The 17745-nt window shown below is 37.9% G+C and overlaps 1 protein-coding gene across 4 annotated transcripts in view; it reads right to left on the bottom strand.

Annotated features, from left to right (window-relative positions):
* LOC121300176 (electrogenic sodium bicarbonate cotransporter 1) overlaps positions 1-17745 on the bottom strand; it is a 101910-nt gene that overhangs the window by 35967 nt on the left and 48198 nt on the right. For all 4 annotated transcript variants that reach the window (XM_041228674.1, XM_041228667.1, XM_041228683.1 and 1 more), the window contains 4 exons: positions 8896-9053; positions 7336-7423; positions 2471-2625; positions 143-256 (listed from right to left, as the gene is read on the bottom strand). In XM_041228674.1, the coding sequence (XP_041084608.1) occupies positions 143-256; positions 2471-2625; positions 7336-7423; positions 8896-9053 (515 nt within the window). The remainder of the gene's footprint in view (positions 1-142; positions 257-2470; positions 2626-7335; positions 7424-8895; positions 9054-17745) is intronic.

Here is a 17745-nt window from a genome sequence, read left to right as displayed (position 1 = left end):
AATATAATGCTATATGTGCTGAAGTTTTTTACAGGGGCTAACATTTGACAGAAGCTCTGATGATATGACCAAAAACACCAAAGCAAATCACAATTGTTTGCTATTAAAATGTTTGATGGTCTTTTTTTTTTTCACTGCTTACCTTCCAGTTTTTTTAAGCTCATTGCTCACATGATGTCCTCCACCTCCATGTCCCCCATCATGGGGTGTATCCCCATTCATCTGCACATTATCCCCTCCAGCATACATGTTCTTTCTGTTCAGAGAGATGCACAGTGCATTAATTTATGCATTTTTTGTTAAATAAAAAAGCTGAGTTGAGCCAAGGTCCTCTCAATTACTTGGTAATCTGACACAGTAGTAGCCCTTATTTGTAAAACAGGAAAAACGTGTCACAAACTAATTAACTAAACGGTGAACAGGATAAATGGAACCCATGCCTTAAAACAAAGAAAACTAGCAACATACATGTTTGATTAACAGTGAGGGATTGATTTTCCATCGTAATGTCAAGCTACCGTACATTAAACACTCATTTTACATGGCCCCATGAAGATCTTTTAAGGGTTTCTATATAAAAAGGGACACACTGTAGTGTTAGCCATCCATCAGATGGAAACGAATGCAAAGTAATCCTACAAATCAGGATGCTTGTACTTCTTGGGTCTACAATGTCCATATCATTCACTGATCACACAACAAAAGGAAAGTCCACAGACACATAGTGACACTTTCTGCAGTATAAAAGGTGCACAATCTCCATATTATTTAAACAGAATAGTAATAACCACGTTACCCTCAAACATGGTCTGCATGTCTTACATACGGGTCAGATTACATCCAAACGCTAACTTCTAACAGTGTCATGAAAATATTTTGGATATAGCTTTTGTATGTTAGTGTCTTCATGATAATATAAGGGATGTAATATGGTACTGTTGTCACTAAATGTTCCACAGCAAATGCCTTAAGCAGCTCACAGAGTGAATGAAAGACAGATGTGTCAGCCTGCTGTCACACAACCCAAGGCAGAGTGATAGGACACAAGGTTAATTTAATTAAATCCGTTTTCTGCTTTTAAGATGCCATTAAATGGGGAATCTAGGTGATTCAATCTCCAAATGACCCCTGCATTACAGGTTAGGAACCTTTGCAATCTGGATGCTTAAAATGCAAGCTGTATTACACAGCAGTATATAGCAAATTCATTCTAAACATACACTGTTGCTGTGCAAGTAAAATGTCTGTCAGATAGATAATGACAGCTGTTAAAACTCATACATGCTCTACTTTTTTAAATATACAGTACATGTAGGCATGAAACCTATATTTTCTTACATTTTTGTGAATTGCAGAAGTTGACTTTCTCCTTTTGCGAATAACCAGCAGCTTCACTAAAATTAAATAAAGTGAACTAAACGTAGGAAGCACAAAAGATATAGTGATAATTACAGGTTGTTCCAACACGTAGGCGTTTACAAGAAAGATTCAGCCCTTCTAGTTCTGACTAGCTTTCAAAATCAGAGCTGTTTTTGATGTTAAATTCTGAGCACAGCAGAAGAAGTCAATAGCTTGGGCTGTTATATACTGGCACTCTCCAAACTCTGCACAACATGTCCAGCACTTTTTGGGCAAGTGTCCTCTAGTGTGTTTCATTAACGTGCAAATTCTCCATATTGTCCTCTTCATCACACAAACATCACAACTCGCACAACATGCAACGCTGTTCAAGCCCTTGAGTAAACTGAATCAGCAAAACATCAAGCAATTGAACTCTAATCATACAGGCACTTACCTTTTGTTTCTTTGCTCACAAGCACCAATTTAGCATTGGTCAATAATATATGAAAACATCTGCATTTCATCTCAAAGCACCTGTAACACTATTCTTATTTTTTTTTAATCGTTTCTTAAATAAAGGTACAACATGACATGCCCATAGAATGGATTAAGTGGTGTTTTTTGACACAATTGCAGGTCAAACAGTTGAAGTCATGTTAGTTCTAGCACTGCTGTAGGCTGCTGATGTGATTTATTAACTGTTCAATCATCTGAGGAAAGGGTGATGTAATGTGCTGTATAATGAACACGTTAAGGGGGGAATGATCTATCCATCTAGTCTCCTTCACTCTATTTTATCCAATGTTATTACTGTTGTTGTAAATTTCAAAATCCCGGGAGTGAACTAAATATGATGATACTGTCAATTTTCTTTAGTGACTCTAACTGGAAATCTCTGTATGATTAATTGTCTTTACTTCAGAGATGTGCCAGCTTAGCAGTTTTCTCCTCTTAAAAATCTGGATGTTATCCAATCATATTTCTCAAAAAAAATGGCCTATTTGGCATTGCTGTCCAAAAGAGTGTGGTTTGGTGATCCTGATTCTTTGCTGTGTTTGCATTATTTTGGCCTCAATATCAGCAGATTTCATACGGCACTCTTTGTGGATGCTTTTTTAAATAAGTTTACCTCTTGTCTGATGATGGAAGAGATTTTGGAGGTTCTATCCTAATGGCAGGGTCCCATTCACCTGGTGGAAGAACAATCACCTCATCCAGAAACTCATCAATTCCAGCCAACAGGTCCTGCCTGTCCTTGGCTTTGTATGCAATGTCATGGAACACCTACACGCCATAAAACAACACCAATGACTGAAGTGCAAACATGTCCTCATTATCTTGCTATGTGACTTCTTAAAATAGCATGGGTAGAGAACTAAGAAAGGGGTCTTATTCAATTTAAGTACAATTTTAAAAGACAACATTGCCTTTTTGTGAATTAAGCAAATTAGTGAAAGAGCATCCCAATTAGGAGGCTGTGAGGTCCAGTGGTTAAAGAAATGGGCTTGTAACCAGCAGGTACCTGGTTGAAATCCCAGCTCAGCCACTGACTCATTGTGTGACCCAGAGCAAGTCACTTAACCTCCTTGTGCTCCGTCTTTGGTGTGAGACGTTGCTATAAGTGACTCTGCAGCCGATGCACTGTTCACACACCCTAGTCCGGTATCTTGCAAAACACTTTGTGATAGTGGTCCACCACGAAAGGCGCTATATAAAAATAAAGATTATTATTATGATTTGTCACGATTTTTGGAGTAAACGTTGAAAACCCAGGCGTAAAATGTGAAATGTTTATTTTCTCATTAGGAAATGTTCTATATGTGGCCGCTGTACTGTCTCATGGTGCAACAGCATACTCTACTGCTTTAGGGTGTTTTGTTTGAGTGAGTTGTTTGCATTGCATCTATGCGGCTATCCAATCACGTTAACCTGCAGTCATATGATGCGGTATGTGTCATGTGTTTTTCTTGGTGCATGTGCCTGTGCATCAGGTTTTACTGGTGAAGTGTCATGACGACTGAAGATGTTGACGAGCCTGTCGCTAAAAAGCAAAAAAGACCGAATGCAGTGGGGGGAAAAAAATTAATTCAATCATATGCCCACGATCACTTCACCCAATTAGGATTAGGGTTAGAATTAGGATTTCACAGACATTTCGTGGACCTGTTTAAACATTAAATACACCTAATATTTCAGAGCATTATAAAAGCCTAAAAATAGTGGTACTTGCTTCCTTACTAAAACAGAGTGCTGTCATTTGTTAAAAGGCAAGCAGGCAACATCTCCCAACAGTTGCTGCCGACATTCTCTATCTGTCGTGGATTTGCCCACACATTAAGACTGCACGTCTGCATCCACTGAATTGGATGGAAGTGTAAGGCAAAATTTTGCCAAGTTATACAGGTGTAGAAATCAATTAGAAACAGACCCAAAACTCAGTCACCCAAAGGTATCTGGCATTCTTTAATAAAGTTCATATATGCAGCACGCTTGTTGTCATATTATTTGTCCCTTCCAGGAATTTATTTTATCAATACCGAGTCAAAACAAAGAAAACGTGCCTATTCAGGTCTATAATTCTAACTGCGTTTAAAAAGTAAACAGCAGGTTGTTTGAACCGAGGCAGCTATGCTTGCTTGTACCTGTAGTGCTGATTTAGCTTGGGTACAACCCACACAGGAATACTTTGTCTGCGCTGACTTTCCATTTTTTTTTTTTTTTTCTGAAAGCTGTTGTTTGTTTTACGTTCCGTTCAGCAGCCTCTGTAATAGCCTTTTGTTTTTTGTGTGATTCTGAAATTATAGAGATCGATTGTATTTTGTTTAAGTCACATTACAAGATGTGCAAAACAATTACCTCCATCTGCATGTACAGGCTATTTGGGAAATGTCTTTACACAATCCTCAGCCGAAATATACTTTGCTTGTTTTGCTTTGTCGTCCATTTTTTGTATTTTACATCTAATGCTGAAAACTAGATTTTAGCAACCTAAACCAAAACAATGTAGCTACTGACTCAACTGCTACGTACAGTACAGAAGGTCACAGAAAAGCCAGTACAGATGCACTGATAGGCTGATTAAAACATTGTTGTCACCTGAACATTAAACAAGGAAGTTAACCGCTTTGGAGTATTTTTTTTTATTATTATTATATTTGTTTAAGTTTTTGCTTAAGTGCATGGCACACATGTAAAGTAAAAAAAAAAGCCTATCTACTGAAGATACGTAGTTTGCGTCACTTGTGTTGCGCAGGAGTTCACAAGGTTTCTTTCTTCCCCTCATCAACTGAAAGTGTCCCGATTTCACTCTTGCTATCTGGTCACTGGTCAAGTGCAAAGTAGTACAAAATCCATTCGACGTAATATTTTCTGCCTACTCATATGGTTGATGTGGCCTCTGTACATATTAACCAATACTGTAAAAACATTAAATATTTGCCTTACAATACAGCTGTTTGGCAGACTCCAAAACAAACAATACCAATAGGACAAAGGCTAAAAGAAAGTAGGGAAGACTGATGGCATCATGAATATATGCAAATCTGCTGATCAAATTACTGTATGCAGTGTCACATTGGACTAGGCGAACAGGATAACGGATAGGCATTTGAAATGTTATCATTTTATTTGAAGCCTTCATTAAACACAGCAAAAAACATTCCGGAATGGACACCAACTGCTGTCTTTCACTATCTCATAGGTAAAAGCAACCCTTTACATTAAGCTTCAGAAAGAGAAGCACCCACTCCTAAAACACCAAGAAGTCATCACATATTTACATTGGAGGAGCGCTCTTTATGCAGCTTGATTTGTAAGCTGTAAAAGTTAACTTACTGTATCCTCCTTCACAGGGTTACATTCTCTGGGTAAAGTTTTTACAGGAAAGTTGCTAATTGTTTCAGAGTGTAATTTTAGGAAATCCTGTTTTTGTGATGGTTTGCTGTTTAAACTATTGTGTTTGTTTCTGTACACTAAAGGGCCCAGCTGAAAAGTAGATGGATAGCTAGCTCAGTTAAAACTGTGTATTATTGCCAGAGTGATATGGTCCTTTAAAATCCAAATGTAAATCGTTTTTGAAAAATTCATGATTTACGTCAGAAATGTACATATAGCAACAAGAATGGGAAAGACATACAGAAAGAAACATACAAAAGACAATGAAATGACCTTTAGGTGTCCCGATTGGTCACGGAAAGATACAAAAAGCAAGTCGCTACAATTGTTTAGTTTTTCAACTGCAACTACTAAAAAAACATTAGAAAGTTGCTCATACATGTACTAACCTTTATTAATTAAGTTTATAAAGTGTATACATAACAAATGCAGGTGTCTCCATAACAACTGCACACTTGTATGTACTGACTGACGCAATGTTTGTCTAATTGTAAACTGTAGCTGACCCACATTCCCACAGTTTAGGCTCAGCCGTTCCTCTACACATAGCTGATAATCTCTTAACAGCTACCTACTAGCTATTAGTAAACGCATGGCTGTAGCACAGTAACACTGACACTCTGACCATGGAAAATAAAGAGATTAAACACCGAGGCAAAAAATCACTTAAAATAATCCTTTATACTGTCTACATTTTCAGAATACGACATGTCTTGCGCACAATATCCTATTATGTGCATTCTCTATTTTTCTCTACTGTTTAATCTGCTTAACAAGGTATTTACTGCGCTTACTATTCAAGCAAAATGTACATTTTTATTAATGACCTCTAGGTGTGTGAAACAGTCACTGATGTCACCTATGCTACTGAATTATTTGTAACTATTGTAACAACCCAGCAGTCTGCGCTAACTAAAAGGACTTGGTTTGCCGTTGGGACGCAGAGAGTGTTAAACAGCATGGAGCAGGCGAACTCTCCAGAGTCTTACAGATTCAAATAAGGGAGCTCGAGCTGGCAGCAGTAAAAACGGCAGAAGGGATTTGGTTCTTGTGAGAGAGAGAGAGAGAGAGAGAGAGCGAGAGCAGCCAAAGACAGTGCTATATCCAGGAGAACTTAGAAAGAGGGACATCAGTAACCAGCGAGGTTTATTATTTTGTGGGTCACGGCTGACAGTGACTAAATAAATATAAAACCTGTAAATAATAAACCGTGAATTCAAGAATTGCAATCCCTGTCTCCATCTGTCTTCATTTTCAGTCAACGTTACAATATATTGCAGCGAACCTATGGTAGCGCAGGCAGGCGCATCACACAGGGTGAGGCAATCCACACACAGGCGGAGGGCGGGCGCAAACCCGGGACCTCTCACACTAAAGCATAGCGCCGATACCACTGTACAAAAAAAAGTCAGCTTCTTTGCAAGGAGCGTTTATCGGGCTTATGTCTTTGTATGTGATTACGTCACCTACCAGCCCTGCTGCTGCCTCCCCCCGTGCACGCTACAATATAATGATCCATGTAGAAACAGCAATAGATAATGAAGGAGAACACACATACTGTAAAATAATATTCAAAACAGATAAAACATGAAATACTGTTTTATTATTAAAATGTAGTTTTTATAAAGGTATCCCTTTATTATAAGTTAAATAGTGACTTTACCCATTACTTATAACCTCTTGGATAAACAAAAATGTTGCTTTGATTTTGAGGGTTGCATTGATTTGAAAAAAAGAAAGAAAAGAAGCTGGGGCAGTCGCTAAAAAAATTTCCTGTCAGGTTCGTAAAAATACTGTAGGACTCAGTCATGTCGTACAGTCTGCTCTATGAACGAAAGTGTTTTAAGCCATGAAAGCTATTACAGGATATGACAAAACTAACTTATTTTGCAAATAAAACTGATCAGGGCAAAGGCAAAAATAAATTACCATTGGCTTCTAATGTGTGGCACTGGGTTAACAGACTGGCCTTCCACCTACAGAGACCTGGGTTACCGCACAATGGCACACGCATGGCGACTGACTGCTCTCTCTCCCCTCTTTAAAGAGACGTCAGTGTGAAGCGCTGCCACACACTACAACTACTAGGTCCAGACTTACCTCGTCCGACATGAGAGTGGCAATGGCTCTCCCTATCTCATGGTAAGACTTGGCTTTGCCCTTGGGTCCCAGCAGGATAAAAAGAAATCTGAAAGAAAATGAAGTATTGCCATAATTAAAATGTGATGTCCTCACACAATAGATATGTGTACTATTTCCTTATCACAAGGGCTGCTTAATATTGTACTGCCAAAAAGTTAATGTGTGCCTGTGACAGAAATATAATGAGTTTGGATTGGAAATCTCCCTCCCGACCTGTGAGGGCACAAAATAGTGAAAGGGAAAGTCCTGAAACGGGCTGGCCTGACAGTTCATTTCCAGGGTCGGGAAGTCAGTCAGCCTGGATGAAGGAGAGACTCTGTTGCAGGAATGTATTGACCTGGAGGGTAAATGAGGTGGCAGCTGCAAGCAATAAAAACAGCTGCAATCGTTTGACAAGGGGTCATGCGGATAGCATAAAAGGGCCAGAGAATCAAGAATCTTTTCCTTCGTTTGGGTTGTGTGCACATACCTGGAAGGACTGAGAGAGCTGCAGTAGTAACTGCCGGAGAAACATTATTGTTAAAAGAATATTCGTGTGTGTTTGTTTGTTTTGCGTGTTAGTAATTGTCTTGTTTGTTGAACCACCAGACGGCTAAACACGTTCCGGTGTATTGCCGGAGCGTTTTCTTTTCGGTCACCAGACCCGGATTACAATAAAACCCTTTCCAAAAGGATTACACTTGTCTGTGATTACGCCTGCACTGCATCACCTCTACACCTGTTCACAATCACCAGCCACTTTGCTACAGTGCCTCTCTTTTATCATCAGCCAAAACTACTGAACATGTAGAATGATAAACATTTGGTGTGCATTTTATTTTCAATATATTTGTTTATCTATGTATCTCATGTAGCTTGCAATAACTGAAGGAATGGGAATACTTTTATCATGGATCACAGTGCCATTTGGCACACAAAGACAACCACCGACAATCAACAAAAAGAAAAAGAAAAAAGATTCTATTGAATACAGTTTCTCTGGGGATACAATGTGGGATTCTTTCATCTACAGAAGCAAGAGGGAGATAGAGGGAGGCTTTCTTACCAAGACAAATACAGTAGCTAAAACACAGCAGCTAAAACACAGTAGCTAGAGGAAATCAGCTTAAAGTGTAAAACCCCAAAGGCCCTGAAGATCTTAAAATACATCCTCCTGCCCTTTATTAGATCTTTAATATGTGTCTTTCTTGAAACAAGTCTAAAATAAGCCAGCATGGAGCAGCCTTTTCATTCATGTTGGTCTGCTCCTGCACTCTCCTTATTTGCTGGAGCCCATTCCAGTTAGAATTGCACATAACACATGCTGTGCCTTCCTGCTTCACTGAAACACTGATCGGCACAATGTCTGTGCAGCAAAGACAGCACCAGTGGACTCTACTACTCGTGAACCATTATTGACTGAAGGGTTGAGATACCTGGAGGTTTTTCAGAAAACTTATTGTAAACACTGTTTGCCCAAATGAATCCCTCTATACTTCTGACCAAATGTAATTCCTTTCTTTTCCATAATCATCCTACCTGGTCGGTACAGGAACTTCAGTCAGGGCTCCTAACATTACTGCTTGCTGAAGCCGCACAAAAGCAATGAAGGGGCTGTCCAGGAAATCCACCTCGCCTACCAGCACATTGGAGGCCTCAGCATCCCGGGGAAGCTTCTTCATGAACTTGTTTTTCAGCTGGGTAGGTAAAATAAACAGTCAGAACTTCCAAATAAACAACCAAGATAGCTGTGTAATTGAAAACATAAATCATGCGTACTGGAGGTTTGTTTATAGCAGGCAAACATCTGATTAGAGCACTTGTTTAGGAAAGAAATTGGTGTTCAAATAAATAATGAGGGAACTGTAATTTCAAGTTTCAACCGTTACATTAATAATTAAGCTCCCCCATTCAAGAAAAGTTTGAGAGTGGCAGATATTAGCTCTACAAAAAGGTCATTATGTTCAGCCAAAGCAGATATCAATCTCACATTACAAAGATGTGTGCTGGTTATTTTCATGCATGTACTCTTCACAACAAAGCTTTTCATAACTAGGTTTTGGTAGATGTATTACTGCCTGTTCCAATACACACTTAAGAATACCATTTACACAAGGTTAGTGTGCAATGCATCCCACCTATAAGATAAACTATGCACACTACAGTTTTAACATACAAAAAGTGTATTACTGGTTTGTGGCACTGACCAAACCTCTCAATTATTCCATCCTAAAACTGTAACTTTAGAAACTGGATAAATAACCCTTCCCTTTCTTTCTTTCTTTCTTTCTTTCTTCTCTCTTATTGTCGAACTGGGTTGCAATTAAACATGGTGACATATCTTAACAAAAATGTAACAAAAAACAACCTCTAAATCTTATTCTCACAGCTATGCCTGCATTTCTTACTAACAACAAATTGTAAATCATTTATCAAAAGCAAGAGAGTTTGTTACTCAATCTCCCACTGCTGTATAACCTGTTTCCATGAGGCCTCAATGAAGTTAGTCTCCCTAGCAAAAAACGCATTTCCATAGCAAACCTCTCAGCTGGGGCCGCGGAGCCGGGTGCCGGGGGGGGGGGGGGGGGGGGGGGGCACAAGTGTGTGTGTGTGAGGGGGGGGGGGGGGGGGGGGGGGGTGGGGGGGGGGGGGGGGTGATGGGGTTTTCGTGCCTTCGACAAATGAAAACACATCATCCATGAGAAAGGTAAAAGTGCAGTCTCATAATAAGATTTTCATATGACTTCATTAACCATTGGACCAAAAGCAGCTCGGTTTTAAGTATGTTTGTGGTAGGAGACATTTAAACTGCTAATGCTACCAGCTCTCGAAAGCACAAATGAGGACATAAGGTGTTTTGAATTAAAGCCTGAACCCATGCATGAATACATTAAAAGACCGTTTTTTGTTTTTTAATAGTTTGAAGCAGTTGTCCTCAAAGTGGTGCCCGCGAAGACAGGCCATCGTGCCCGCGGCAGCTGTTCTTAAATTATGGGCCGTGAACACATTTCTGGCGGGTCGTAGCGTGGAAAAATAAAGCAAGCTTTAAACACGTTTTCCAACAAAAGCGCCACAGCAGTCTGTTGACAGTGTTGTTCGCTTATACTGTGCTTGTACCTACTCGACATTTTTTTTTTTCCTGAAGGGATTCTATGATACGATCAACCAACTGAATATCTGCATTGTCTCTGCTGTAGCCCAATCATAAGTTAGCTGGGTACTGTTTCAGTTTCAGGTAGTGACAGTAAATTTAAGCAACAGGAGTGTCAAATATCTGCCAAATTTTATGCAGCTGTCCAATCATGAGCAAGCAGAGGCTGTTCACGGTGTTATGCATGAAAATTGAAGGCAAGTGAGTAAACAAAGGGAAAGTGAAAGATCTGACAGCTGTCCAATCACTCGTGAGCAGAGGCGGGGTGTTAATATGCTGAGTAAGCACTGAATTTCTGTGACTTATTGAGAAAATTAATACATTTCAGTATGTAGAATGTAATTTTCTATCTCTATATTTTTTTATTTCACCAGACAAGGGGAACACCATAATATATTTAGTTCCGAATTCACTTTCTCTGACTAATTGTACTGGAGATGAGCGATCTTTAAAACAGAGTAGTGCTGACAAATTTGTCAACTTCTATCCTCTTATTTTAGTCTATTCATGGTTATCTGTGTAAACATGCTATTTAAAAATATTTGCATTGTGTATTTTATGTAAATTATTTAAAGAATAAGGGCAGCTCACACAATTAATGCTTGAGACTTGGCTTTATTAGAGTGAGCCAAGAATAACTCCCGTTAAAACTCTTACAAAAATATTATACACACACACACACACACACACACACACACACAATGTCACGAGAAGGCAGTGTTTAAGATAAGAACCTATGCAATAGTCAGCGTGCCCGCAAACTGCCAAGATCAATTTATGCCCACGTTCAAATTACTTTGCGGATCACTGGTTTGGAGGGTAACTCGCTCTATTATACTTTTCCCATTAGACTAAAGTTTTAAGACTGAATCCTTAATGCCTGTTTTTTTTTTTCCTATTATTATTATTATTATTATTATTATTATTATTATTATTATTATTATTATTAATAATAATATTTTAAATCAGTGATGCGATTTTTGTAGCTGTTTTGAGTTTGTGTTGTTCTGTCAAATAACAAAACTTCTAATTTTCCACAGCTTGCAAATAGCTATGCAAATCAGTATATTTTGAATAGGTTCTAGACTGACCTAATTTCCAGTATGTGGTTAAATCTGCCTCATGCCTGAGCAAGCAAAGAAACAGTAAAGAGTAGACATTTTAAACTACAACATCCCAGGACCCGGTGGTAACATTGCATTTTAAACAAGATAAATGTTACAAAGATTTTGATTATATTTAATTATTTTGGAGTAAGCACAACAGTCACAAACAGTTAGCTTCCATGCTGTGAGGGCTATATTTGGTGATAGAAAACAAGGACTTCGAATTTGAATCATAAGGTGACCAATATTAGGACACGGGGTACAGTGAAATAGGCTGCAATACAGCAACATTCACAAAAAGAGCATTATTATTAAGTTGAATCAATGATAAGGGACTCAAACCCTTCAATTAACCCAGCTATAAAACAAACAATCTCCTTTACACTTCATTTTAAATAAATGTTTTTTAAACAAAATAGCATCATTCTCACTGTATTGTATTGTACAATAATAGTTGTTAAGACTAATAAATGGTGATGCTGACATGCCTAACTAAGGAATGCTTATCACTTATTGCAGCAGTCTCCGATTGATGCAGATAACCCTCTGACTCTGAACAGCCTTTGTCCCTGCTTTACAAGGAGATCAGGGTATAAAAATGTAATCTTTCAACAGGTTCATGTTGTACAGTACAGTATGTTTATCAGAAACATATAGACATTGTACAAGGACATGTTTGGCACAGCCTTTCTAGAAGATAGCCATAAAACAAACTGTAAACAGATCTTAGTTTTCTTAGCCTCGGTTTTAGGTATTGTTTTAATGCTGGGTTAACATACATACATTTTATGACCCTTTTAAGTTCAAGATCATACAGAGTTTTGTTTGAACTGTCAACAAAAGGAATTACAAGATGTTATGAGGTTACATATACAGTACAGCACATGCAGGTACAAATAACAGAAGAATTTACCCAACACACAACTATTAGAGATGTGTGCTTAAAGTAACCATAAAAGAAACAAAAAAAACAGTTGACAGTTACATAACGGGTCCTAACGGATTTGTCGTGTTTCCTATTTTGAATCCCAGTATCAGTCACACTGAAGCCTGTTGTATAAATAATTTATATATTTATAGCTGGTATAAATAATACCAGGTTTCATGGTGTTCTAATGAAGAACAGTTACTCTGATAAACGGTTCCAACTCTTCAACACATGCATCCCAGTGCTATCTTGTCATTTTTTTCAGAGAACACTTGTGTGTATGAACTGATAACACAGATCAGTCCTTTACATCCTATTTGGAAAAACACTTCTGCTGTTAAACAATAACTGAAATTAACTAATTGTGAAAAAATTACTCTATCATAGTTTTATAGTTCTGCTTCATTAATAATAATAATCTTTATTTTTATATAGCGACCACCATTACAAAGCGCTTCACAAGATATGAGACTAGGGTGTGTGAACTACGCATCAGCTTGCAATGTGTCACTTACAACAACATCTCACCCAAAAGAGGGAGCACAAGGAGGTTAAGTGACTTGCTCTGGGTCACCGAATGAGTTAGTGGCTGAGCTGGGTTTCTTATGCCACAGATTTTAGACATGTTAGCGTTTATTTAAATTTTAAATGACTTTGGCAAATGTAGTAGCTTTCAAATAAATAATGTTTGCAACAAAACATCACACAGTACATTGCTTGTTTTTAGAAATCTTGTTTGCTTCATTATAACTAATGAAACATGTCTCAAGATTCTTCTAGGAAGCTGGACTGGAAACCTTAGGCATTTATGGTATAAGCTGCATGGCTTTAATTTTAGCTCAATTCTATTTATTCTACTGGTCCATTGTATTACCCTGGTAAGTAAAACTCATTCCCACTGTGTATAGCAGTTAAGTTAGGTTTTAACTAGGTGTAGAAACATGAAAGGGGGAATGACAATCAGATATTAAAAATCAAAACAAAGGAGAGATTAGTTACTTTTATCGGTTATCACTTTAATACTAGCTCATTAGATGGTTTTACAACTTCAGTGTTGCAGTCATCAGATATTTAATGATAAAGACCCTTGGAGTGTGTTGTGATTTTTAACCAAAACCCTTTCAAGTGTGGGATTGTGGCAGTGTGTCTGCCCCTGTGTGTATTTTATGTTTATATGTTGTGTGCGTGTGGTGTGTTAATGTTGATATATAGGTATTGGTGCACAGGATATAATGGGGTTATGTGGAGCATAAGTGATTTAAAATGCATATTGGTATTTAGGCACAGGGATTGCACAATCACTTCACATGCAGATTAAAATGTGTATAGTATGGCAGCACAGTTTTTATTATTATTATTTAAATTCTCCTCTCTCTCTCCCGTTCCTTCTCCCTGAACACCCAACCCAGAGTGAGTGAAATACTGCCTCCTTTATGCAGCAGTACAGAGACTCGATTGCTAATCAGTCATTCTATTGGAATCTCACTACATCTCCATGTGAACTAACTGTGCTCCCCATGCTTCCATACCATACACATTGTAATCTGCATGTGAAGTGATTGTGCCATCCTCGTGTCTCAATACAAATATACATTTTAAATCATGTGTGCGCCAAATAGCCCCATTATATCCCATGCACCAATACCTATATACCAACATTAACACACCACACACAACATATAACACACATAAAATACACACAGGGGCGTGCACACTGCCACAGGGATATCTATTTTTTAATTCACAAACACTTGACTGATAATCATTTGCTTTGATTTAGCTAATGAATGGCACAGCACGGACACGGAAAGTTTTTGTTGTTGTTAAAATAATGTACATGAGCAGACAGAACAGTATGGAAGAATATCATTATCAAAAAGCTGTGCTGAAAGTCAATGGCCCTGTACAGTCCTACCCATTTAAATGAATGAAACCGCAGGACTGAGAAACTTGAGGCTAGACGTGATAAATTAATTAACCTATAACATGGAAATAAGTGTTGCCTTAATACGTCTCATATAAAATCATTGCAGTGGTATGGGCCTGGCCTCAGTTCACAGGTATTTAGAGTTTTTATCATTCTGGAACATCTGAATGTTTTAGTATTCTGTGAATTTGACACGCCCTGCAGTGCAGAGTCTGGTATTACAGATCCTTTTCATTAGCTACAGGAGTTGCATATTTGGCCTCAGCTGACAAATAGCTATTTACCAAATAAACACAGCTAAGGAACCTTATATGTGTACAGCTCAAAGAAACATTGTAAACTTTAACACAAAGAAATATACAGTAACCATTTACTAATGTCACCCCAAGGGTGCCTTTTTTTGCAAACAAAATATGTGAATAGCAAGCACAAAAACAGCAACATAACTAGCTGCCAAGAAAAGATGAACAAAGACGTCACTGCCCGATCTCAATCATCCATGACATACAGGCAGCCATTTTCAAAGAAGCGTCATTAGCGTTTTATATTAGGCTCTGTTCTAACAAACAGTACCAACTTGGACAGATCGGAAATGCTGACCAGACCCCCATATTTTTCGACATGCCAAGCAATGCCACAGTTCACAAAAAGGAAGAAAAACAGGTGGGAGTGATCACCACTGGAAATGAGAAGCTGAACATAACTGTAATGCTCTGTGTGATAGCAGACTGGTTGTAGCTTTGTAAATGCATCTTTAGTTCATGTTTTATTTTTTCCTCAAATTGAGGGTAGGAAATATGGGCCACGTCTTAAATTCGAGGGTATCTTAACTTTGAAGGAATACGATACTTTATAGAAAATATAAAAAAATGGTAATTATACTAAATACTTCATGAGAAAAAGCAACTTGTCTAATCTGTGCATTTCAAACTGAAACACCTACAATGCATAAACAATGTAAATTATTTAAAAGACACATGCAGCAAAACAAAAGTAAATCATTAACCAAAGTGGTACCTTGATTTCTGATTGCTATGGTTACTTTAACCTGCTTACAACGCTCAATTATTTAAGCACAAAGTTCAAAACACAAGAGAAAGATAATTAAATCATAAAGCTGTAATTGTCTAGTAGCCAAAACTGATTATTAATTTATAAAAACATACATTTTCTTTTTGAGGAACCCCTGAGAAACATGAAAATCACTGTTGTGGACATAAAAGTGGTGCAGGTTCGAGGAAATGGCCTAATCTATATACCTGCCCCTCTGTGTGACATAACCAGATTTAAAACAGGCGTGATGTCATGTATGGGGGTATAACTTTGGTTTATCTTGACATAACCACACATATTTGGTGTAAGTAACAGTCATTGATATGTGCGAGTCTTTCAGTAGATAGCTCTACTTTATTTTTATTCAAACAATCAAATGAGTAAATAGATTATGATCTCCAACATAGAAGCTGTTTTATGGAAAACAAATATGGAGGCCATGTTAGGTCACAGTTGAAAGTGCTGTTACATTTTGCTCACAGAGAATCCATAACACTGAAAATATGAAGTTGCAAGCTTATATGTTTAGTACAGGAGAGATAAGTGACTTGAACAAGTTAGAATGGTTACTTTTTCAGTGTTAATATATGACAAAATGTTTACTCATGATTTCCATGGTAACGATGCTCTTGTCAGCATGGCACTATATCAGGAATTACTTGTGGGGTCATTATATATAAGCATGCCAAATATGCTTCTCGGAAAAAAATCCCCACACAAATCCCCTCATATATTGATTTTAAACACTCCACTCTGTAGGTATTCCTATTTACAAAGGGGACACATATTTGAAAACAACAAAAATAGAGCTATCGTAAGACAAATACGTGCTAAATTCTATTGAAATGTTCTGAATGATGACCTTTTAAGAACATAAAAACATAAGAAAGTTTACAAACGAGAGGAGGCCATTCGGCCCATCTTGCTCGTTTGGTTGTTAGTAGCTTATTGATCCCAAAATCTCATCAAGCAGCTTCTTGAAGGATCCCAGGGTGTCAGCTTCAACATTACTGGGGAGTTGATTCCAGACCCTCACAATTCTCTGTGTAAAAAAGTGTCTCCTATTTTCTGTTCTGAATGCCCCTTTTTCTAAACTCCATTTGTGACCCCTGGTCCTTGTTTCTTTTTTTCAGGCTGAAAAAGTCCCTTGGGTCGACACTGTCAATACCTTTTAGAATTTTGAATGCTTGAATTAGGTCGCCACGTAGTCTTCTTTGTTCAAGACTGAACAGATTCAATTTTTTTAGCCTGTCTGCATAGGACATGCCTTTTAAGCCCGGAATAATTCTGGTCGCTCTTCTTTGCACTCTTTCTAGAGCAGCAATATCTTTTTTATAGCGAGGTGACCAGAACTGAACACAATATTCAAGATGAGGTCTTACTAGTGCATTGTACAGTTTTAACATTACTTCCCTTGATTTAAATTCAACACTTTTCACAATGTATCCGAGCATCTTGTTAGCCTTTTTTATAGCTTCCCCACATTGTCTAGATGAAGACATTTCTGAGTCAACAAAAACTCCTAGGTCTTTTTCATAGATTCCTTCTCCAATTTCAATATCTCCCATATGATATTTATAATGTACATTTTTATTTCCTGCGTGCAGTACCTTACACTTTTCTCTATTAAATGTAATTTGCCATGTGTCTGCCCAGTTCTGAATCTTGTCTAGATCATTTTGAATGACCTTTGCTGCTGCAACAGTGTTTGCCACTCCTCCTACTTTTGTGTCGTCTGCAAATTTAACAAGTTTGCTTACTATACCAGAATCTAAATCATTAATGTAGATTAGGAATAGCAGAGGACCTAATACTGATCCCTGTGGTACACCGCTGGTTACCACACTCCATTCTGAGGTTTTTCCTCTAATCAGTACTTTCTGTTTTCTACATGTTAACCACTCCCTAATCCATGTACATGTGTTTCCTTGAATCCCAACTGCGTTCAGTTTGAGAATTAATCTTTTGTGCGGGACTTTGTCAAAAGCTTTCTGGAAATCTAAATAAACCATGTCATATGCTTTGCAATTATCCATTATCGATGTTGCATCCTCAAAAAAATCAAGCAAGTTAGTTAGACCACGATCTCCCTTTCCTAAAACCATGTTGACTGTCTCCCAGGACCCTGTTACCATATAGGTAATTTTCCATTTTGGATCTTATTATAGTTTCCATAAGTTTGCATATAATAGAAGTCAGGCTTACTGGTCTGTAGTTACCTGGT

The sequence above is a fragment of the Polyodon spathula genome, chromosome 2, assembly GCF_017654505.1.
Source record: "Polyodon spathula isolate WHYD16114869_AA chromosome 2, ASM1765450v1, whole genome shotgun sequence".
NCBI lineage: Eukaryota > Metazoa > Chordata > Actinopteri > Acipenseriformes > Polyodontidae > Polyodon > Polyodon spathula.
Note: the sequence above shows the minus strand (reverse complement) of the source record. Positions and strands in the feature narration are given on the sequence as shown.